This window comes from Tiliqua scincoides, chromosome 5 (genome assembly GCF_035046505.1).
Source record: "Tiliqua scincoides isolate rTilSci1 chromosome 5, rTilSci1.hap2, whole genome shotgun sequence".
Taxonomy (NCBI): Eukaryota; Metazoa; Chordata; class Lepidosauria; order Squamata; family Scincidae; genus Tiliqua; species Tiliqua scincoides.
Window position 1 is genome coordinate 26,805,350 of NC_089825.1, and position 13,418 is coordinate 26,818,767.

The window sequence follows — 13,418 nt, forward strand, 5'->3', positions numbered from 1 at the left end:
ACTGAGGCTGTACCAGCACTCATAATTTGGATAGGATTGGTCCCTTAGACCTCTAGTCTATCTAGTTATCTATACAGTAGTCAACACCCCACCCCCCACCCCGGAATCTTTAAGTACAAGCATTAAGAATTTATTGGAAAAAGTAAAGACAGATATTTGGAAGAAGAGAAATGTCAACTGTAATGTTAAAATGGGAAAAAAATCACTAATATTCCAAGTACATTTCACAGTTTATTCATAGAGAAAAATTTGCTTCCTATATCTGATTGCTGGGCTGAAAAATATGGCTGACAATCTCCCTATAATATCAAGCAACCAGTATATAGCATTAGGAACCACGTCTTGTGGGTCTTCTCATTAGACTTTTTGATAGAACATTATATTTTCCCGGAAACGCTTAATCTCTTCTTTTGTGAATACTTGTGACACAATAAATATTTTACCTTCATTTCTCTCTGTGCTGGAAATAGAACAATACAGTATGACATCCTTTTCACAGGTACTAAGGATTTAAATACAATTGAATCATTTGTTTAAAAATTATTTTGCTCTGAGTGCAAAAAACTTTAAGAAAGCATTGGAGCTGACTGAAATTCAAAGAGTAAAGTTTTCCGTGATGCTGACAAGTAACTTGTGTTTACTGTTCAAATGTCTGTTGTAAAAGAAAAGGTATTTAATGAAATCACTTTTGATCACTTCTGATTTGCATTTAGTTCAGTTTGGACAAGATCCATTGATAGAACAATGACATCTCCCAGGTCTTCATGGGACTTCTTATGGAAGTTTTTAATACTTCTGCATCCTCATTTCATATGGCCAAGTTCTAGAACTGGTGACTTCTATGCTTTTCACTGGGTAATTCCAGCCTTGGTCCTTACCACCTTGAAGAGCTGCACGTGGTAACTGAAGCCAGCCACCACAGCTCAGTTTCTGTCAGATTCACTCTGAGCTGCTGCTGCCAGAAAGCTGAGTTTCTGTCATTTGCGTATGACGTATCCCATAATCTGACTTTGCATGCTCTTGCAATGCCTTTTGAGATCTTCTCCTTCTCTTTTCCTGGTACAAACAGAAAGCAAAATCCTCTAGTTGTAAATTAAGCTGATGTCTCTCCAGATTTTAATGCAACAAGTTCAGAGTCATCTATATACTTTCCGTTAAACTGTTCGCTGTTGGAGTCATGATGATATAAGTAAACAGGGACCTCTGTGATAGATGTTGCTGTATAGGAGGTAGATCGTGTAGAGCAATGTTCTCGTCGCCTTTGACCCCACTGGGTTTTATACTGCATCCATTGCCTCTTCAAAGCTCCTTGGACCTGCAAGACATTGAATTTAAGATCATCATAAGAGAAGGTTTGGATATACAGGTATAATCTAATTATCCACAGATTATTCACATTTTCTCTCAGTGTGGATGAAAAGGGTTCTTTAAATTAAAAGAAAATGTCAAGTGATTCCTCCCTTTCCCCTGGAGCATGCAAAAGAATACAAAGAAAATGCAAAGCAGAAGTGATTATCACTTCTGCTTTGCATTCTTTTGCACTTTCGGGGGGGGGGGGGGTCATTTGTCTTGGAGTGAACTGAAACTAAGCTGTTCTAAGCCCCTGGAGACTGATTGATTGCCTGCCTGATGCCGCTCTCCTGCATTACCATGGTAAGAGTGACTATTTTTAATAGACTATTTTTACCACTGAATAAAGGGATGTGTTTTTTCAATGGATTTCATTTTAAATGATTTTTGTCGTCCTAAGGGGTTCTGGGAATAGAACCTGTGCAGATGCCAAGATACAACCTGTTTTATCTTTCTTCTTCCAATAGTTCCGTGAAATGGTGATCATTTCTGCTGACGGTAAAATATGTTATTGGAATCTTGATAAACTTAATACATTGGGTGGGATCTAGAAAACTGCAAGAGGAGTTCTGTTCCCCACCTTCTTCCTGCTGTAGATCCCTCTCTACCCCCTCTCCATATCTTCTTGGAGGTCAGGAGACTCTTCAGAAATTTGTGGGATGTAGAGCATGGGGCTGTAACTAGAGGAGGGATCAATGGAAATGCTTTTTACTTTTGTAAGTAGCTCTCTGGATTCTGTCCCTTGTATATAATGGTTCCATTCTGTCATATAATCACACAGCTTTCAAAAAGTCATTTATTTTAATCAACTGCATCTATAATAAAATGAGCAAAATACTGTAAATCTGAATGAATAATTTGTTCCATCAGGTAATGAGTCAGTGTAGAGCCAGCACAGACTCTAAATAAATCAAACCATTAAATGTAGATGCCAACTTGAAAATGTTAATCTTGATAGATTAAACTACAAGTCCTCACTTAAAGACATTTCATTTTAAGTCATTTTGTTATAAAGTTGTTGAGAAAAAAAATGGATTCCCATCCGGGGCCACAGTCTGTGTGGAGTTTGCATGTTCTCCCCTTGTCTATACGGTTTTCTCTGGCCTGGAAAGGTCACATTTATTTCAGTGTTTAATATTAGAAGTGTTTTGGTTATTGAGAAGTGGTGATGTTCTGTGACCAGAAATATGCTGTAGGAACTGAACTCATGTTTATGAATATCAATCAGCCTATGGTAAAATTGGTTCTGTTATAAGTTTTCCAGGAACCTAACGATCACAAGTAAGGATTTGCTGTACTACAATCCCAAAAAGCAATAAACCAACCATTTAACACTGCAGTTGCCTTCTCTTAACAAAGACCACCATGAAAAACGATGCATGTGCACAAAGATTACTTTGAACACTCGGCTTCCAAAAGTGTAGTGGAACGAAATAATTCTGCCTAGCGAAGAAGAATGGGCTCCCAAAGCAGATGAAACTTCTATACTTATTAAATGACGGCCCAGTAGATGTGTTGCTAATTTCCTTTTGTCAGTCGTAGAAAAGTATGGAAAGAGATTGGTGTAATGTTTGTTTGTTTGCATTTTAACCTTAAAATTTGTATGACTTTTATTTTATTTTTATTTTTAATTCATTATTTTTCTTTACTTCACATCATATTTTACTTTAATGACTCATTTGTTGGAACATGAGTTAGTGCCAATAAAGGTCTCTAAATCTAAAATAATTCTGCTCTGCAAATTAGCATGAATGGAGGGGCAACAAAACAAATTTTAAAGCTGATCATGGATACACCATCAAAACACCTCCAGTTTTGTAGTCTACTTTATCATTTTAAGATACTTGTAAATACAACAGGATCAACAATGGTTACTGATTTATCTTTGCTTATATAATAAATTGTTATAATTTTTGACAATATCTTCTTAGCCTATCCTTTTGCTATTAAACTGTGCAATGAAACCTATGACAAGCGTGTTGGTGGGTACCCTGTTTGAGGAATATGAAATGAACCTAATTTTTTTTCCTGTGCAAAGTGTTTCATATAAAGACTTTAAAATATGCTATGAAATAATGGCTTTTTAAAAACCATGATAATCGCATTTATAGATGTAATTTTAAAATTCATGAGGTCCATTCCTAGGTTAGGAATGGACCTCAACAAGTGGGAAACCCTGGCCTCTGAGCGGCCTGCTTGGAGGCAGGCTGTGCAGCATGGCCTTTCCCAGTTTGAAGAGACACTTGGCCAACAGTCTGAGGCTAAGAGGCAAAGAAGGAAGGCCCATAGCCAGGGAGACAGACCAGGGACAGACTGCACTTGCTCCCGGTGTGGAAGGGATTGTCACTCCCGGATTGGCCTTTTCAGCCACACTAGACGCTGTGCCAGAACCACCTTTCAGAGCGCGATACCATAGTCTTTCGAGACTGAAGGTTGCCAATATATAAAATTCATGAACCGCTTCTCTATTTAGAAAGCATTCAGCTGTTATTGTTATGTCAGAGCATGAATGTTACCATGTATATTCACATTACCATTACAAGCAAAACATCTGAAGATGAAATCTTTAGATTAGGTGAGGGGGGGGCGGCGGTCATTGATCTTCCATTCTTTCAAATTGTTCTTTCCCCCTTTATTCTATCTCATTCCTTCATCTTCTTTGGTATGGAAGATTCAACGTGTTTCCTCAGACAGACCTTCCGTGAGGTTGGCCAGCTTTCCAGGCTGGAAACGGCTTCTGAGCAACAAGAATTATGGTCTAGTGTGCACTGCAGTGCAGAACGTCAGCACTATCTCACCTAGCATGTTGACAAGTACTACCTTTATAGGCCACAGGGTAGCCATACAGCAGTGGCAAGCTGCATTACAGCCCAATCCTAACTAAATTCCCTCATGGCAACGTAGCAGTGCTAGTGTGGACCATGGTGTATCCTACAGGGGAATTTTGGTTGCTGGAGGTCTCCATGGGGTAAGGGGATATTTGTCCCCTTGTCAGTAGGTAAGCCCCAGAAGCCTCAATGGGTCAACTTGGACCTACTCCAGCGATATCGCTGGCGCAAGTCCAAGTTGATCTGTGCAGGTGGATCAGGCCTGGGAAGGGGGTTCGTTTACAGCACATTCTGGTGTCGCCAATCCTGTCCGTCTCCTGGGCTGGATCCACCCACCCTGCCCCATTTTCTCCCTGTTCCACCCCCTCACCACCCTCCCTTACCTCTGCGTCAGCCTTACCTGCTCCAGCAGGTGTCCCTGTGAATGCCAGTGACAGCGGGAAGGCTGTTACCACATGCCTGCTGGTAATGCTGTCGCAGAGACCTTTTAGGCCCTTTTGTGACAGCATGCACCGGTGGAACACAAGTTCCATTGGTGCAATGATTGCATAGGATTGGGCTGTAAGCCTGTGACACCATTAAAACAGTAATGTAAAGTATACATGTAGGCACAATTCTATATTATAAATGTCCTTGTTGCACTTTAGAAATAATTTTCTTTCATTCTCTTGGGTTCATGTCTCTCAGAATGACCCCACAAGGGGGGAAAAGGCCAATCAGTACAATTTCTCCTTCAGGAGCAGGAGAAACTGTGCTGGTGAAGGGCTGAACATTTCCTGATTAAGACAGATGTCTGGATTGTTCTTCACTAAATTCTCAGTGTTCTAGACAAAGTCTTTGTGGTACTGACAACCTGTGAATAAATGAGGCTGGGCAACTTGCTCCAAATGCAGAGGTGGAACATTAAATTGTTTCTGAAATAATTTATTTTGGATAAAGAACTCATTATTTTGCCGCAATACAAAATGGTTCAGTAATAAGCAATAAATCACTCCATAACTGAGCTTCCATCGCATTATAGTGAATCCCTTTTCCTGTGCAATGGTATGGTTTTTCCCCAAAGAAATCTTATTTTGATTTCTATGCACCTGGCAACAGTTTAGCTGGACAGTTTTATTGGAAGAAATAAAAAGCTGTGGTTTTAGCTAACGTTTGAATTGGATTGAAGGCGTGGCTGGAGCCCTGGGAGAATTCTGGTAGAGGAAACCACATGAAAAAAGAACACAGAACTTTTATGTATGTGCCACTTAACCATCCTTTACTGCAAGGTAACATGGACTTTCAAGCTCTAAGTGGCCTTCCCCCATATAAATATACCTGTGCCCCACGATATTTGCAGGTGGTGCCTTCTTACATAACCTGCAATTGTCTTCTTGGTGAAAAGTCTTTGTGGAACTCACTAAAGAGCTGGTGAAGGTCTGACAAGACCCACTGCAGATTTAGAGGTTTACAGAGGGGATTTAAATCCCTTTCCCTTCTGAAGCTTCCCAATCCACCCCCTCTGCTGGATACAGTGTACTCATTTTTGGCATGGCTGCACCAACACATGATGGGGGGGGGGATAGGATTGGGCCATAAAATGTGGAGGGGGGCAGCTGACAGTCATCTTTTAGGTTCACACCTTAAAAAAAAAAATTCTCAAGCTCCATTTGCCTTCAGACAGTTTCACAGAAGAAAGGACCCTCAAACAAATACAGGTTGAGCCTCATTATTCACGTGGGTTCCCTTCCAAGCACTCACCTGGTTGGCAAAAAACGCACTATAGCAAATCAATTTAAAAAACAAAGTTTCTTTGCTCCAGTGATTTAAAAACAGCCTTGTTGCCTTTGTGATGTAAGATAAGAATCATTAACAAGACAATCCATCAATCAGTCTGTCCTCCAAGAGCTTTAGAAAGGAGCTTCACTCAGCCCCTCCCTTCACCAATGCAAAGTGATCACCTTTCTTTCAAGTGCTCAGGGGAAAGGGAGGGGTCACCTGGAGAGAGAAGGATTGATGGATTGTCAGCCAGCTGCCCTCTCTCTCATTAAGAAAGCTATTGTAAAAGGACTGTTCAATTTTTTAAACTGATTTTAAAGGGGGGCATTTTCCCCCTTCTCCAGGGATCAGCACATTCCTTCTCATTTGCAGGGGCCATTCGTGTTGAGCCAAATTCGTGTATAAAAAAATCTGTGTATAAATATGTTGAACCTGTATGAGCCGAGTCAAATTCCTCAGGAAGATATAGGGTCAACCTTTTCTTAGGCCCAGATTCTAACGAGGCCATTGGACATGATTTCTAAATGCCACGCAGTGAGTTCTTTGGAAAGTTGGGATGTGAATTCTGTGGTTCCTGGATCTTAGCCTTGATCTCAGGCCATCAAATATCAACATCTCAACTCAAATTAACTGAAAGGCTATTCCAGTAAAATAGACCAACAATTGCAGTATTATGAAACTCTAATGCAATAGTAAATTAAGAACATAAGAACAGCCCCACTGGATCAGGTCATAGGCCCGTCTAGTCCAGCTTCCTGTATCTCACAGCAGCCCACCAAATGCCCCAAGGAGCACACCAGATAACAAGAGACCTGCATCTTGGTGCCCTCCCTTGCATCTGGCATTCTGACATAACCCATTTCTAAAATCAGGAGGTTGCGCATACATGTCATGGCTTGTACCCCATAATGGATTTTTCCTCCAGAAACTTGTCCAATCCCCTTTTAAAGGCGTCCAGGCCAGTCGCCATCACCACATCCTGTGGCAAAGAGTTCCACAGACCAACCACACACTGAGTAAAGAAATATTTTCTTTTGTCAGTTCTAACTCTCCCAACACTCAATTTCAGTGGATGTCCCCTGGTTCTGGTGTTATGTGAGAGTGTAAAGAGCATCTCCCTATCCACTCTGTCCATCCCCTGCATAATTTTGTATGTCTCAATCATGTCCCCCCTCAGGCGTCTCTTTTCTAGGCTGAAGAGGCCCAAACGCCGTAGCCTTTCCTCATATGGAAGGGGCCCCAGCCCCGTAATCATCTTAGTCACTCTCTTTTGCACCTTTTCCATTTCCACTATGTCTTTTTTGAGATGCGGCGACCAGAACTGGACACAATACTCCAGGTGTGTTAGTATTGTGACACAATTTTAATGTTTGTATGCTGAAAAACAGATAAGGATATCTTCAGATAGCCTTAACTGACCAAATAAATCATAGAAATGTTTCAAGTAATGTATTTGCTGAATATGAGCAAATGCTTATATCCTGCATATAAGATTAATCCTGGATAAAGCCAGATTTTTTTTTTAAACACCATCTAATTTTTCATACTACCAAAGGGACAGGAAGGTTGTATGTTGGTATGCAGTTTGCTTTCTCCTAGATGTGGGAAATTCTGGGCAGCTGTCATGGAATCAGGTTGACTTTGGACTAGAGAATGCTGGATACAGATGGTATATGCGGTGATCCAGGGTTTTTGTTTATGTACACTATGAAGGGAAGCTATGGATGTGCAGAAGCAAGCCAAAGGCAATGTCCATTTCACACTAATCCACTTCCCCCAAATCAGTGCATTCTCTTTCTCTCCCTGGAAGCTTAAAGATTTTCAACTAAGAATAGATCTGTTCTAAAGAAAGAAATTCATTTTTTGGTCCTCGGGTCACGTTCAAGAAGTCTGAATAGTTTCCTGATGTTTTGCCCCAACTATGTGAGGTTCAAGGGAATGAAATAACTACAATGACACCCCCAAAAAACTCTGAACAAAGTATCCCATGTTACTGCCTCATAAACCAAAACTAAACCATAAATCAAAAAACTACAGCAAGTATCCTAGCCCTAGAAGCTTAGGGCTGCTTGATATAGCAAGTATCAAAGGAGCTCTACACATAGGTAAATGCACCCACCTCCAGCAGAGATTGCTCTCATGTAAAAAAAAATAAATCAGGATTTATATAGTCAGGCTTCTTCAGCCAACTAACTGCTAGTCTACTCCCAGCCCCAATTACCTCACCACCACATTCATCACTGGGTGATCATTTCCAACTTTCTTAAAGGCACCTATTCCTTCAGTCTGTTCCTTATTGAACCATAAGATCTTGGTTTCGCTGAGCACAGGAGTCCAGGTGTGGCTAAGGCTAAGCATTTCCTTTTTTGTGTTCATGTTATTACTATGCTTGTATATTTCGATGGCCTCCCTATAGATCTGTGCTTGGTATTGTTGTTCCCTCACCAAGACTTGTACCTGGTCACCCGTTCTTGGTGAGGGAACAACACTACTGAGCATGGATCTATAGAGAGGCCATCAAAATATACTAGCATTGTAATCTTATAAAAACATGGAAATCTCAGCTGCAGAGATCACTTACCTTGGGTCAAGTCTTTGCTTCTACTTAACTTAGGTTGCTATCCTACCCACACTTTCCTGGGAGTAAATCTCACTGAACACAACAGGACTTACTTCTGAGTAGATATGCATAGGATTGGCCTGTTAATTTTACGAAGTTGAGAGGGTGAAGGATATAAAAGCTGTGGAGGACTTTTGTTATGGGAATTATTGATTTAAATAAAAGGTTTAAAGCTACAATCCTACACATGCCTCCCTGTGAGTAGGCCCCATTGAATGGAATGGGACTTACTTCTTGGTAGGCATGCATAGGATTGGTCTGTAAGAACTAACAAAATATCTGCATTTACTGTAACATCCCAATCAAAAATGAGTGATGCTGGAATACTTGAATTTAAGCAAATTTGTACTCTAATATTAAGCTTATTTACTCAAAGGTTAGTTCCATTAACTGAATTTCCTATTGAATGGAATATCGGTCCCATTAAAGGTGGAACTTACTTCCAAGGAAGCAAGCTTACTGTTTCAGCTGTAGTCCCATTGAAGAATACACTTAAGTCAGCATTACCTTGTTCATGCAGGTGACTGCCTTTTTCAAAAAGAAAAAAGCTGCATGTTTAATAAACAGATAAAAGTACTGAACTGACTAGATTCTGAGCAGTGATTCTGAGCAGATCTGAAGAAACCATTCAGGATCCCAAATCCAAATATATTTCTTTCTAGAAGATTGTGTACAGTGGACCAAATCTTCCCGTTACTTTAGTGCAGGGGTGCCCAAACCCTGGCCCTGGGGCCACATGCGGCCCTTGAGGCCTCTCAATGTGGCCCTCAGGGAGCCCCCAGTCTCTAATGAGCCTCTGGCCCTCCGGAGATTTGTTGGAGCCCACACTGGCCCAGTGCAACTGCTCTCAGGGCAACTGTCTGACGTCTCGCATGAGCTGTGGGATGAGAGCTTCCTCCACTACTTGCTGTTTCACGTCTGTGATGCAGTAGCGGCAGCAAAGGAAAGGCCAGCCTTGCTTTGTGCAAGGCCTTTTATAGGTCTTGAGCTATTGCAAGACCTTCATACATTCATATAAGTTCATCTTTAATATATTTATTTATGTAAACTTATGTAAATTTATTCAAATTTTAAATATAAATTAATTCTTTTTTCCCCCGGCCCCCGACTCAGAGAGCTGATGTGGTCCTCCTGCCAAAAAGTTTGGACACCCCTGCTTTAGTGCTATAGTGTGCACCATTGGCAGTGCTAACAGGGCAGTGTTAACCCCTGCTAACTGGTTAAGAGACGCTTTTTCAAGTGGGTGCTCCTCTTTTATTTAGCAGGGGGAGAGTAACTGGCCCACCTCACCCCAGCAGTGTCTTTTCTAGTGGCTGTCTGCTGGTGTTGCATCTTTTTAGATTGTGAGCCCTTTTGGGACAGGGAGTCATTAGATATTTGATTTTCTCTTTGTGAACTTTTTGTTGAAAAGCGGTATATAAATACTGTTGTTGTTGGCAGTGGTATGTTAGCAAAAACCCTCTATTCTAAATGCAGTTATTGTGTGTGTGTGTGTGTGTGTGTGTGTGTGTGTGTGTGTGTGTGTGTGTGTGAGAGAGAGAGAGAGAGAGGGAAAAGCCTGATCTATGTCTTGAACTGCCAGAAGCCAGATCTATGCCTTGAACTGCTATGCACATTCCCACTTGCTCCTGTTTTCAACAGGTACTTGTAATCCAGTCCAGTGTTTCTCAAACTGTGGGTTGGGACCCATTCGGTGGGTCCTGAGCCAATTTCAGGTGGGTCCCCATTCATTTCAATCTGTATTTTATTTTTAATATATTAGTCTTGATGCTATCATGGGGCTTACTCCCGGGTAAGTGTGGATAGGATTTCAGAATTTGGAATGTTAGGGGAATTTTTTTTTAAACAGATCAGCAACTTCTTGGATGGGTTAGGTGGTTTATTTTAAATAAATTTTTAAACCTACACATATTGTACACTTTTAATTTACTTATTTGATTTGATTTTGTCATATAGGGGGTTTTAAAAAATGTCCTGCTTGTGATGATGTCACTTCTAGCCATACCACTTCTAGGTTAATGATATCACTTCTGAGGGGTCCCAACAGATTGTCGTTCTAAAAAGGGGGTCCCAGTGTTAAATGTTTGAGAACCACTGTTGTAGTCAAATTCCAGTCTGGCAGGGTCACCAAGTCTTTTTCCTCTGTATCTTAAATTGCTTTTGAAGAAGGCCTCTAATAGAAATTAAAGAAGTGTTTGACATGTGGTCCCAAGACATTTTATCATTATAGATGAGTAGGAATGCAAACATTAGCAGGCATAGAAAATATTGATCCAACAGGGTAAGAGTGTAAGAGAACATTCATTCCAGTTTTATTTTCCAGTGACTTTTTGAAAATTGCTAAGTTGCAAAAGGTCAGTGCTGATTATTAAATGTGTGAATGAAACTACTTACTGCATGTACATTATGAATTGCTTCTCAGACTATTTAGCAATAGGAGTTCCTGTACTGATGCAGCTGTGCCAAAAGGGCTGTGGTGGGAGGGGAGAGTCATAGAGGTCTCTTCAAGGCTGCATTGTAGCTACATTGCAGCTGTACCAGTGCTGAAAAGTTGGATAGGATTGGGGTCTCAATGTCCTGGTTTCACTGCACAAGCCAACAACACTATAGGTCAGGGCTGAGGTACACACACATACATATGTTTTCTGTTTGACATTTCATGGTTTAAGGCAGGGGTGTTATACATAAGGTCCAGGGGCTGAATGTGGCCCCTGGAAGCAATTTATTCTCTCTCCTCCCCCATTATAATTGAGCTTTCCTAGCTTGATAATTGGGTTCTCTCATATCTTAAAAATATGAACAAATATGTCCTTTGTTTTCTATGTGAGAACAATATTTCTGGCCATCATCTGCTTAATGATGTCACTTCTGGCCCTCAGCAGGCACCATGAATACTAACTGGCCTGCTGTATGAAACATGTTTGACATCCCTGGTTGAAGGTATTATATTTTCTAGCCAGGGACCAACCTATCAGGTGAATAATTTCACATGTGCGAGGGAGTGTCCTGGGCTTGCACTTCTCAAACAGCAGTACCCACCCATATCACATGTCAAGTGATTTTTGAAACAGATAAAACTTTCAATAGTAGTTTGTGCTATTGTGGTTTGGCTGTGCGTGTATGTCTGCTGTTCAAAAAAAGTTGCCTCTCAGAAGGCATAACAATGTATGCCTGAAACAATTCTTTGCACCCCAGACAATGCTGTTATTTTTGAGCTTTAACATTTTGAAAACCAATTTTTGACATGTGGCCACTTGGATTAAAAAGGGCCCATAGATCAGTGGTGGTGGCACATGCTTCGTATGCAGAAGGTCTCGGGTTTAATCCCTGGCATCTCCTAAGTGAGAAGACGTCTACCAAAGACCTCTGAGACTCTCTGCTGGTCAGAGTAGATAGTATTGGGCTTGAAGGATCAGTGGTTTGACTCTGTAAAAGGTAGTTTCATATATGTTTATATTATATGTTCATGAATGGGATAAAAATACACAAGGAATAATTAAATGAGGGTGCTTGTGCAAATTGCATGCTTGAAAAGAGGTTGCTACAGGTGCACATCTCCATCCCTATATTAAGCTACACTTCTGTTCCTGTGTGTGATCTGGGATTCCATCCACGCAACAGGCGTACCCACATGTTTGCTCTTATTATTCCAAGACTGAACGGTGGTATTGTTAATGGTCATAAATTTTGTTTTATATTATGCAAGGCAAAGTTCAGTTGTTTAATATGCTTACCTCTCCGTTGAAGAAACAGAAAATAGTTGCCACAAGCAAGCCCTAGCAAAGGAAAAGAAAAAGAATTTAGCCTTTCTGTGCTGTGCTAGATAGCAAATTAAGAAGGAAATTGACCTGGGGTTGCTATAATTTTTCAGATCGGAGAAGGGAAATGAAACATAAATTTCAGAGCCTTCTGGTTAACCAAGTAATTGTGGCATATGCTTTCATGTGCTAAATCTGATATTGCAGGTACTAGAGTGTTGTCCTGAACAGAATGAGGTGGCACTCCCTCTGAAGGAGCAGGTCTGCAGCTTGGGGATTCACCTGGATCTGCAGCTGCTCCTGGATTCCCAGGTGGCAGCTGTGGCCAGAGAAACCTTGCCCAGCTTCAACAGGTGTGCCAGTTCTGGCCATACTTGGATCGTGCAGACCAGGCCACGGTGATCTATGGCTAGCCAGCACTGTCCTCCTCCTTTGCGCATATTGGATGCGGAGAGAACTTCAGAAGAGGCTAACCTCTGCAGTACAATCCTATTCAAGCTCAAAGGATATGAATGTTACAAGTTGAAGAGGGCTTATTCCCTAGTAAGTAGGACTGCAATCATAAAGGGAGTCAGAATACAATCCTAAAAATGTTTACTCAGAGGTAAGTGCACCAACAGACCAATCCTATTGGGTCCTCTTCCCCATGGTACAGCGGCACTGAAATGGCTGCCACTGAATCTTACGGGGCCAGGGAAGCAGCCAGAGGTCTCCTTGGGTTAAGGCAGCAGTTCCAGGGTAAGCCTTGGTGGGGAGGGGCGAAGGTGGCAATGCGACCCACGGGATCATGCTGCTGCCAGGAGCAAGGGGGTGTTTTCTACTCACATATTGAAGCAGCAGCCTCCAAGAGGTGTGGGGAGCCCCGCGGAGCCCTCCACAGGGCTCCCCAAGTCTTAGAATAGTAAAAATAAGCGACTGGAGACCACTTCTGGTTTGCTTCAGTTACCTTATCCTATATTGGGGCCTGGCAGCCCAAGGGGCCTACTCAAATCCGTGCCAGGAGACCGATGTTGAGCTCCGAGGCCCAAGAGAGGGAATAGTATTTGAAAGCAATGGAAGCTGCCATGTCCACCCCCTTCCCAAACCCACACTGTCCCCCTGCCC

At 41.6% G+C, this 13,418-nt stretch overlaps 1 protein-coding gene across 1 annotated transcript in view; it reads right to left on the reverse strand.

The window, feature by feature from the left end:
* Positions 1 to 1,049: 1,049 nt before the first annotated feature.
* CALCR (calcitonin receptor) overlaps positions 1,050 to 13,418 on the reverse strand; it is a 192,722-nt gene continuing 180,353 nt past the window's right edge. Inside the window, exons 13-14 of the mRNA XM_066628742.1 lie at positions 12,291 to 12,332; positions 1,050 to 1,315 (exon numbers count right to left, since the gene is read on the reverse strand). Of these exons, the coding sequence (XP_066484839.1) occupies positions 1,094 to 1,315; positions 12,291 to 12,332 (264 nt within the window). The 3' untranslated portion in view covers positions 1,050 to 1,093. The remainder of the gene's footprint in view (positions 1,316 to 12,290; positions 12,333 to 13,418) is intronic.